At 37.6% G+C, this 10,022-nt stretch overlaps 1 protein-coding gene across 1 annotated transcript in view; it reads right to left on the bottom strand.

Moving 5' to 3' along the window:
• The window catches only part of SLC35F1 (solute carrier family 35 member F1), a 163,219-nt gene extending 153,567 nt beyond the window's left edge, over window positions 1-9,652 (bottom strand). Inside the window, exon 1 of the mRNA XM_072408811.1 lies at window positions 9,386-9,652. Coding sequence (XP_072264912.1) covers window positions 9,386-9,495 — 110 coding nt within the window. The 5' untranslated portion in view covers window positions 9,496-9,652. The remainder of the gene's footprint in view (window positions 1-9,385) is intronic.
• Window positions 9,653-10,022: the final 370 nt, after the last annotated feature.

The following is a 10,022-nucleotide window of genomic DNA, read 5'->3' as shown; positions in this document are numbered from 1 at the left end:
TCCAATCTATGAACTAAAAAAACTATATTGTCCTTTAAAGCAACAATTGTTAAAAAAAGGAGCATGATACTCTTCCCTTTTTTCTTCGAGTGCCACTGGGCAAATCACAGGTTCACTTTAAAAACTGCCCATTCTTGGGTTCTGATATATCTCTCGTTTACAGTATCTCGCTATACATTTTTCAAGAACATTACAGACAAAACATTTGCTGTATATATCAGATGTGTACAAAATCTGATAGAAAATGATATCAAAAACGGAAAGTACAGCACATATCACAGATAGAACTAAAAAAGTACATGCATTTGAAGGTGATGCTTTCAGGAGCTTACTAGGATTGCAAATCATTTCAAGCTTTCAAAGCTCCAAGGCACCTTCACCCGATACATAAAGGCTTAGAGCCTTCTAAGACAGAAAGCGTGGAATGATTTCCAATATTGTTAGCTATCAGAGGTAACACCTTTAAATTACTTTTGTTTATTTTTATTTACTCATGCTGTGAAGGCGATAATTAGAAAATGCTGACAGAATAAAGTCATTGTCTACAAGATCAGCTTAAATGTTACACAGGACAAAGTAAAATAGCAATAGCTGTTTCCAAGTTGAAGAATCCTATTCAGAAATCTATTTAAAGATACTGCTTCTTTCATGATGACATCCCTTTGCTAAGGCTCCACTCTCTTTATCCCCAAGAAGGATAATGGATCAGTATACAGAGAAGAAAACCAGAATATGCTGCTTAGGTTTAATTGATCTGTTCAAACTTCTAAGATGTCTTCTTGTTACTACTGTCATTGATCTCAACTGCCACTCTCTTTTTGGTCTTGGTGCTGAGTTTACTTTCAGATGTCCAAAGGTAACTATATATAGAAGAAAGTAACCCCAGAAGTATGTATTCCTCCTCTAACCCTCCAGAGCATAAGTATTTTATGGCAAATATAGGCCTGGCCATATCTGTAGGACATCTTCTATACGTACAGGAACCAACCATTGTGCCTTTTTATGCTGCCTGTGCAGTTTAGAAAATAAAAGGGCTCTGAAAATTGTCTTTCCTGTATAATCAATTACTTAGTTAATCATATTTCCTCAGTTTTCCCTTTTGGTCTAAAACATTGACATTTAACTCAAAAGAAAAAGTAAAATGGTATAAATGCACTTGTGGGTTTACCTAATAATTATTAATTCTTCACGGTCTATATGATTGGCTGTGTAGAACCTTGTGCTATTGGTGTCTCTTTTTTCCACCATAGAAAGCGTGGTGAAATATCTTGTTGCCTTTGGGTGTTGGAAAGATGTTTTTCAGATTGGGGAAATTTGCATTACAGTTTAAAATAATGCTTGATTTCTTTTGGATAAGCAATGGGGTTAGGGTTCAAAGAATAAAGGTTATTTTTTTTCCTTTGGATATGAAACTTTTCAGACGTACAAATAACTATGTAACCTATTAAAATATTATAGACAACACCTGTTATTATTAAGAATTTTCTATATGTAAGGTTTCCAGATTGGGTTTATATACTGCTTTGAGGGGTATATAAATATAAGCAAGACTTGAGCCAGGTAGAAAAAGTCAGTTTAGTAGTAAGAAAAAGCATAATGTACTTGGAAGCTGAAGAGCTAAGTCATTACCTGCTATCCATGAGTAATGATTCCAGGTTTCTCAGCTGATTTACTGACCTGAGCTGTGCAAAAATATAAACAAATCAACACTTCCTACAGCATTTTCTTGTAGTAAATCCACTGCTTACAACATCAAAATAAAAAAGGGTTTCTTGGATCATGATTGTTTCAAGAAACAAGTCATTATTTAAAGTAAGATCTGTAACATATATTGTGTTTTTTTACTAAAGCAGTTTCACAATCTGAGACTGGATCAATGAAGAACAAAAAGTAAAAAAAAAACTATGAAAATTTTTTAGAATTGGCTAACTGTACCATATATTACAATGTTCTCCCCAGCACCTTTTGGCACCTCCCGGCACTTTTCAGTAACCACTCGGCTATTTCTGTGTGAAAACTGAGAAGTTGGGTCACATTACAGGGGCTGCTACCTACCTACAACTTCTTCCACCCAACTTGAAGCGTACCTAAACTAGGTATCTAGACAACCCTTCTATCTCAGGTAAAAATGTTGTAGTTAAAGATGCAGCATCCCCCTGAAGTCTTGATCGCCACGGCTATCAAGACAATGGGAGCACAGAGTCTCCCAGGATACCTACGTCACGCATTCTGGGAGGCTTTGGCTGCTCCTTCTGCGCATGTCCGAGATTAGGGATTTCCTTCTAGGGAAAAGAGATGATAATCTGACACATGCGCAGTGAGATTGGCTCTCTTTTTTTTTCCCCTGCACAGTAACTACGGCACCCGATCTTACACCTGCGCAGTGCGAGATCGGGTGACAAAGAAAGAAGACCGAAGAAGATTGAAGATGGCAGCACCCAACGCTTCCCCTGCGCCGAGACGAAGAGGAATTCCAGAATGATGCAGGACCAGATCATGGGAAAGACCAGTGTCATCGAGGGACCTGCGAGATTAAAAGTAAGTGTGATTTTTTGTTTTTAATTTAGTTCCGCTTTAAAAACAAATTCCTGGGGAATACTGTATTATATGACTGGCTCGAAAATTATTAGAATTTTCTGTTTATCTTTAAGTTGATCCATCAAAATTGTATGACAGTAAAAGACCTAGTCTTGGTGCTTTCAGTTGCCAGGAGAGAAGAAACCATCTGTGCTTTTCAGGTATTGGGAGCAGTTGATCATTTATTCTCTTTTATTGGCTCAGATCTGTAAGGGTTAAACCCTGCAATTTAAGGGGAAAAAATAAAGCCTGTAAAAAATAGTCCTTGGATCTATAAGGCCCAACAACAGTGGCTTTGAGCTTCTACGTGGCTTCTTTTCAGTTCTGGAGACTCCAGTTCCATGATAGTGTCCATCACCAAATGTGGAACTCTGGCACACACCCCATCTACATCCACCAGTGCAAAAAGCCATATCCCAAAACAAAGGCATTCATTTCAAGTGAGGGTGCTGCTACTTCTATAATGGAAATTGTGCGTATTCTTGGATTCAGGTCTCCTAGGGTGCTCAGGAGATAACTTTATTATATTGAGTGGCTTTAGGGTGTTTTGCAACTTTGTATGTTTTAGCTCAATACATGCTGACTAGGATTAATGGGTTGCAGTAGAAGTGATGCATTATATGGTTCATCATCGACTACTTCATCACTTCATCAGGATGACCAACACATGAAGCACAAGTAGACGTTCTACTGGCTAGGTTGTTCCTGACTGGCATCTGCATATCTATGACATACTAAGAAAGAATGGTGATAATGAGATGATGATGAATATTTTCAATGTTTCCACGTGTGTTTATTTTACAAAAAATATTGTCAGTGTCAATTAATGAGGTTGGTTTAAATACAAATAGTGCTAATCAGAAATGTTCTGTCCAACACACAAAAAAAGTAACAGAGGTCAAAATATAACTTATTGTGATTGAGATTTAATTGTAAGCTGTCTTGAAAACATAATCACTTCACTTGAATCAAGAGGAATGGTGAAATAATGGTTCTTTTTAACAATATTGTGTAGAATTAGCTATGTTAATCAATATTAATGATTGGACTGCTGTAATAAAAGCTAATTGTATTAAATATATAATATTGCTACTCATGCATTCAATTATGCAAATTACCTTTATTGAGCAACTGTATGTTCAATAAGGTGTACCATACTGAGTAAAATATGTTTAAATGATTCTTTCCTATAGGGCATGCTCAATTATCTAAAATTCCCCAGCCCCTCTCTTTTAGCCCCGTAAACTGACTACAAGTTCTATAGCAATCAACTTTTTCAACAAACTTTTTAAAAACCCCATTTCTGTAGCTGTGCTTGGTTGTAGCTGTGCCCTTTCCACACAGCCAAGAGCTCTCATGCCCTTTAGTTGGGTTGTTGTTAGGCATGCGCAGAAGAAGCGGCCAAGGCACTCCCGGGATGTGTGATGTAGGTATACCTGGAGACGATGTGCTCCCATTCAGACTTGATCGCCGCAGCAATCAAGACAGAAAGAGGAGGTGCTTAAAAAAAAGGGTGTTACAGTAAAAAAAGAAGAATATTTTTACTTTATATAAAAGGGTTGTCTACCAGTTTATATAAAAACAAACTTTGAGTTTAGGTTCACTTTAACCAACGAACAAACTGAAATTTTGTTATAGTAATGCTACACTAAGAAAATGTACTTTTCTAACAAAGTATTTGAACAGGTGTTGAAAAACTAGATGAACATTATCTAATAAGCTGCAAAAAACAATAGGATTCTGTAATCCCTAACAAGCATTCCAATTCCATGGTCATGTAGTCAACCACAAGCCCAGCAAAAAGTGAATTCTGGTTGTGATGGGGATCAGTACTTTGGTTCTTCTACCATGTAATTAAACGAAGGACCAACAAGTGCAATACACTCCAAATAGGTTATTTATGTCGAAACCTTGTAATTTTGTCCTCTGCTATGTGTTGATTTTCTTTTTCATTAAAAATAGAAATGCCTACTGTTTCTCTATTTGTAGGTAATGGCTTTGCAGGATGCTATGAAATGATTCTGCAAGATAATTGAAAAGCAAACTGCAGAATGCTGAATATTTATAAGCACTTTCCAGATGAAAAATAATCATACTATTTCCACATTTCTCTCATATTTATTGAATGAAATGGTAACCCTGCACAATGAACCATGAGACGCCAATATAAGGTTGTATCTTAATTTATCAAAGTCTATCATTTGATCAGAAGTCAGTGGGAATGGACAGATCCAAGAAGGTCCACCCACTGATAGAAAGGCAATAATGCAAATTAATCTGTAAAGAAATAAAAAAAAAATTGGTTTTACTCATTTATGGTTACACAGTTTCTATCTAAAGCATAATATATGTTATTGCAGGTATTCCTGTTGAATCCAAAACACAATCTTTTTTTTTTTTTCATTTTTCCTACTAGCATGGTGCGTCCACCGACATGTTCTTTCATCATGCAACATTTTAACTGACACATTGTCACCGCTTTCCTGCTGCTGTGGTCATGGCAGTAAAATGATAATATTCAGCTACTGCTGGAGCACACAGACTTCTGCAGAAAGTTCCTTTGTAGAGTATCTAGAGCAGGGGTGCCCACACTTTTTTGGCTTGCGAGCTACTTTTAAAATGACCAAGTCAATATTGTTTACTTTGCATAACAGCATGAACATGTATGGCACAATACAATTCTGTACATTTTTGGCCATTACTTTACTCCGATGATGTCTTAAAATGAATAGAATCAGCCAAAGTTGCATAGTCCAGACAGTAATTGCTGGTAGCCAGCCTCAAACAGACTTTCAAATGATCATCAGTGATAGTGGAATGGTATTTGGACTTAATAACTCCTGTGCGCTGTAGAGTTTATTTTGAAAGGCAGGGCTCCACAATCTACTTAAGCTGGCTTTGCGATCTACCGATACATCGCAATCCACCTGTTAGGCACCCCTGATCTAGCGTATATGGGATAATGCAAAGTGCAAGAGCATTAGCAAAAGTAAAAGCTGTTCAAAAATGTGAACCTGTTTTACGAGCAACACTCGTTGATAGATAAATTATATCAAATTACAAGAACACAAATATACGCTTTTGCAGCTTACTCTAGTCTCAAAAGATATTTCATAGTTTCATAAAAAGGTTGGGAAAGGGCACCCTAGACCCGCTTTCCTGATCGGAACTTTGTACTTCATATGGATGGAAATGGAATGGAGGAAGGATAACGGTGTATGATATCCCAGTTTACAATGTTCCGCCCAGCCCCTTTTAGCAGGGCCCTCAACCCGGCACATTTCAGTAACCACCCGGCTGTTCTTTGGTGGTTACTGAAGAGTTGGGTCACAATAGAGGTGGTGCCACCAGCCTAAAATTTCTTCCCACTACAATATATTACACTTTGGTGTTGTGTTTAGATATATTTGAAGGTCTACAGTTATATATTTAGGGCATGCTCTCTTGATGGTTCCCAGCACCTACAAATAATAATACAAAATAAAGTTCCTCACCATACCACAGATATATTCATACTACAAGTATCCTAAGTATCCTTATCATAACCATACATATGAGTAATTAATATTTACTGATAGGCACATTAAATGAATGTAAATGAGCGCATGGTTTTGTACATTGCATTAAATGATTTTCATACTAACACAACATTCTGTGTATGACCTCTCGGTCAAATAATAAAAGTGCCATGTTCCGCTGAAATTACAGAACTGCATATCATTTGCTAATCACGCTGCCATATTTTAAGCCTGTCTAGACATCTAAGTTAATCTAAATCATTTAAGTGATTTCATTCATGTGTCTGGGAGAGGCACCAGGAAATTCTGAGGACACATGTCACCATGTCAGTGTACAGCTGAGGTCCATTTGTTAAGACCCTTTAAGTCCAATACTTGTTGTGTTTCCTGTTTCACGGCTACAAAGAAAAAGAACATTCAGGCTGGACAGTTCATTAATCACCACTAGCCTATGTTCCTATTACAGTATAAATGACTGTCTCTCACAGATCCCAACAAACCCCCTATTATTGCCTGGAAGGAATTCATACAATGTTGGAAAAGATACAGTAGTTGTATCCAAGCCCAGCAAAGAGGACCAAGCTTGCCCTGAAGTGGAATGCTTTTTAATTTAAACTACGGTTCTTCTTATCATTGAACTCAGGTGATCCAAGAATATGCCACCTCTCACTTGTAGGCAATATAAGACACATAGCAAACCAATGAAATATGTGGTGACCTTAATATAAGATCATTGATAATGTATTCTGCACAACATAGAGATTTTCAGCTTTAATGTGCAATAATTCTCATCACTGATGTATAGGTTTAACTGGATTGGGATATTACAAAATGACCAAATGGTTTTGTTCTATGTATTACTAGTCATGAGCAAAGAATCTGATTAATTGTAAGATCCATTGTAGAACCTATTGAAAGTGTTACCATCGGTTAAAAGGATTGGCCAAGCATGACCTACTTGCTACAACTTTCTGTTCATTACCTGCCTACCAACATGTTAAGGCTTCGATTAGAAAGAACAATGGGGAATTGTACCAAGGTTTTTACCCATGACATGACGAGATGATTGACTGAGTCTGTGGCTTTGGACACAAGTCAGCAGAACTTAACAATATACCACAGCTTATATCTGCAATGCTTTCCCTTAGGAGAGAATCCAACCCAAGGCTGGCCCATCAATACATATGTTGGCACATCTGGGAAATATGCACACTCTGTTGGTACAATGTGTAAGCAAAGAGTTTCTTCTAACCATATGCAGCATTATTTTCCATACCAGCACTGTGACAAATTCAGTTTGTATTTTCAAGCACCTATAATTTCTGGGCAACCCTAGAGCTCTGGTGAATGGAATAAGGTGGTCATATAGGGAGTTATTTATATCTAGAGTGTAGTATCTATGCGTTCTATAACACAAAGCAAAATCAGTTATCATTTATATACCTAATTTATACAGTTCGCAACGTTCTCCAGTGTTTCAGAGTACATAGGACTATACCCATCAATCATGTTCCCAGAAGACATTACAATGTAATAAAACAGTCACAGCGATACACCTGCTCCAAAACAAATGTAGGTACAATCCACTTATCCAAGCAGAACATTTTTGAATAGGAGGGGGAAATAAGAGTACAAAGAACAGGAATATACTTGTACTTGAAGAATCCAACTCAGAAGCACTTAGGAGCCCTAGCACCGACAGGCAATGGTGTTATTTATATCTGTGCTGAACCATTGGACACAACATATATTTACAGAACACAACATCGGGGAAATTACTAAAATTGGAACAAACTGATGTAAAACTGCTCTATTTCATAGATACAATGTGATATTTCCATGATTTATTCTGGATGACTGATCAAGCTTCCTTTCAGCAGTCTTTGTAAAGCAGTTCAAATGGTTGAGCAGATATGTACTATTTACCAGGTTGTGAGCCCAGGACCGTTTTCTGCTGACAAATAAGACTTTCCCCTGCTGAGATTTTTCTGTGCCCCGCATGCTTGGAGATTTGCAATGACATCATATCCCACCTACTTCCCAATTAAAAAATTCTACGGAACTCAGAAAACTGAACATGAAATAAATTGGATATTTGAGCAATTTTCTATTCTCACTTGTCACAAAAAACTATTTGAAATGCTTTATTTACATTGCTTTTACTTCCAAATTTGCCATAAACCATACCAATCAACCAGAGATCTGCTTTGCCTGTCTTTAGTTTGCATCAGGGGGATACGATAATTACTGTCAAGCTTACAACTAATGCATAATGAAAAGGTAAATAATCCTCAATGGATTTATGACAAGTGAAAGGCAAATCATCATGAGAAATAAAATGATATAGAAATAAATAAATACATCAAAAATAAATTATATGGACATATATACAGGCTAATAATAATATTTACTATAATAATAATATAAGTGCACAAATACCACCACTATTTATAATATTATGGGGAAGTTTTACAATATTTATATTACGATGGGAAATTGCTTTGATTTCTTGTTTCAATCACAATAAAGAATTCCAGATGACTTTCTGGTAACAAGCTACATTCACCAACAAAACAATCAAGACTAATAGAAGGTTGACTCATGGAAAAGTCATTTTTCATAGCAGCAAGTAGGTAAACCTGAACAGGTATTGATTGGTTACTATGAATAGTACAAATCTTGTAAAGGAGAGCCCAGGGAATCCCTCACTCCTTTTCACAGGTATATATATATATATATATATCTATATCTATGTGTGTGTGTGTGTGTATATATATATATATTTATATATATATATATGTGTGTGTGTATATATATCTATGTGTGTGTGTATATATATATATATATTATATATATATATATATATGACTAATTGGTTAATACATTTTACCCTAGATGTACAAATGGCTATTAAATGGTTGTTTTGGCTCACAGCTTTATTCTATGTGTCATATCTAGGGGATTTAACCAAAGCCATTTGGAAGAGCCAAAGCCATGCAACTGCTATGGGGCCCAGAAACACAAAATGTGTGTGCTTGCCCTTTGTAGGTAGGCAGGCATTGGGCAAGGCAATCAGGCTGGCATGGCTATCTAGCAGGGTTGTTGGTGACCATTAGGAGAAGACTTGAGATGATATCAGAGCAGAATTAGTTGTGCCCTGCATGAATAATTTGTTTTCTGATAGGAATAAATAAAGGCAAAGCTGTGATTTCAGGTGTGGATGGTATGATATGCCCATATGCTGCCATGACTTTGCCATGAGTTGGGTGCCAGTTATCCATGGCTCTCACCTGTTAAACACTTTCCTGATCCTGTGCACAGGGCCGGGGCTGCTGGAGATGCTCTCCGCCGGCAGGTTCTCGATGGTGGACACGACATGGTTGGATTGGTCGGGAATCATGTCTGTGCCAGTCTCAGAGGGCAGGGCGCATCTTCTGGAGGCTCGGTGCCCGGCTGCTGAGGAATCAGTCTACATACAGCTCCTCCAGCCCCGGATGGTGTGCAGCCCGGAGAAGGGGAGGTGTGCGGCACGATGGGGCTGTGCCTACGTACACCACAAGGGGGGCTTCACTGGCAGCAGCATGACGGGACTTGTAGTCTGCTCCCACCACAATCATTCACCTGGCATCAGCAGATGTGTGTATAAATGGGGGCACCCGATCCCCTGACCTGGGGGGCATCACTACCCATCCCTCTCCCATCACAGCATGGTATGGGAAGCATTGCTGATGCCTGACAAGAATAGAACAATCATTGTTCTCCTTTATCTTATTCCTTCATCATTATATCATCAGCAATGCCATCCTTCACACTCAATATATAAAAAACACACATCAATGTATCCCTGTGGGATAAAAATTCAACACATAATTTTGTATGATCAGGAGATGTCACTTTTGGAATAATGTAACTTACCTGTCTGATCAC

This window comes from Pyxicephalus adspersus, chromosome 4 (genome assembly GCF_032062135.1).
Source record: "Pyxicephalus adspersus chromosome 4, UCB_Pads_2.0, whole genome shotgun sequence".
NCBI lineage: Eukaryota > Metazoa > Chordata > Amphibia > Anura > Pyxicephalidae > Pyxicephalus > Pyxicephalus adspersus.
The sequence above is the reverse complement of the archived record's forward strand: the minus strand, read 5'-3'. Positions and strand labels throughout refer to the sequence as shown.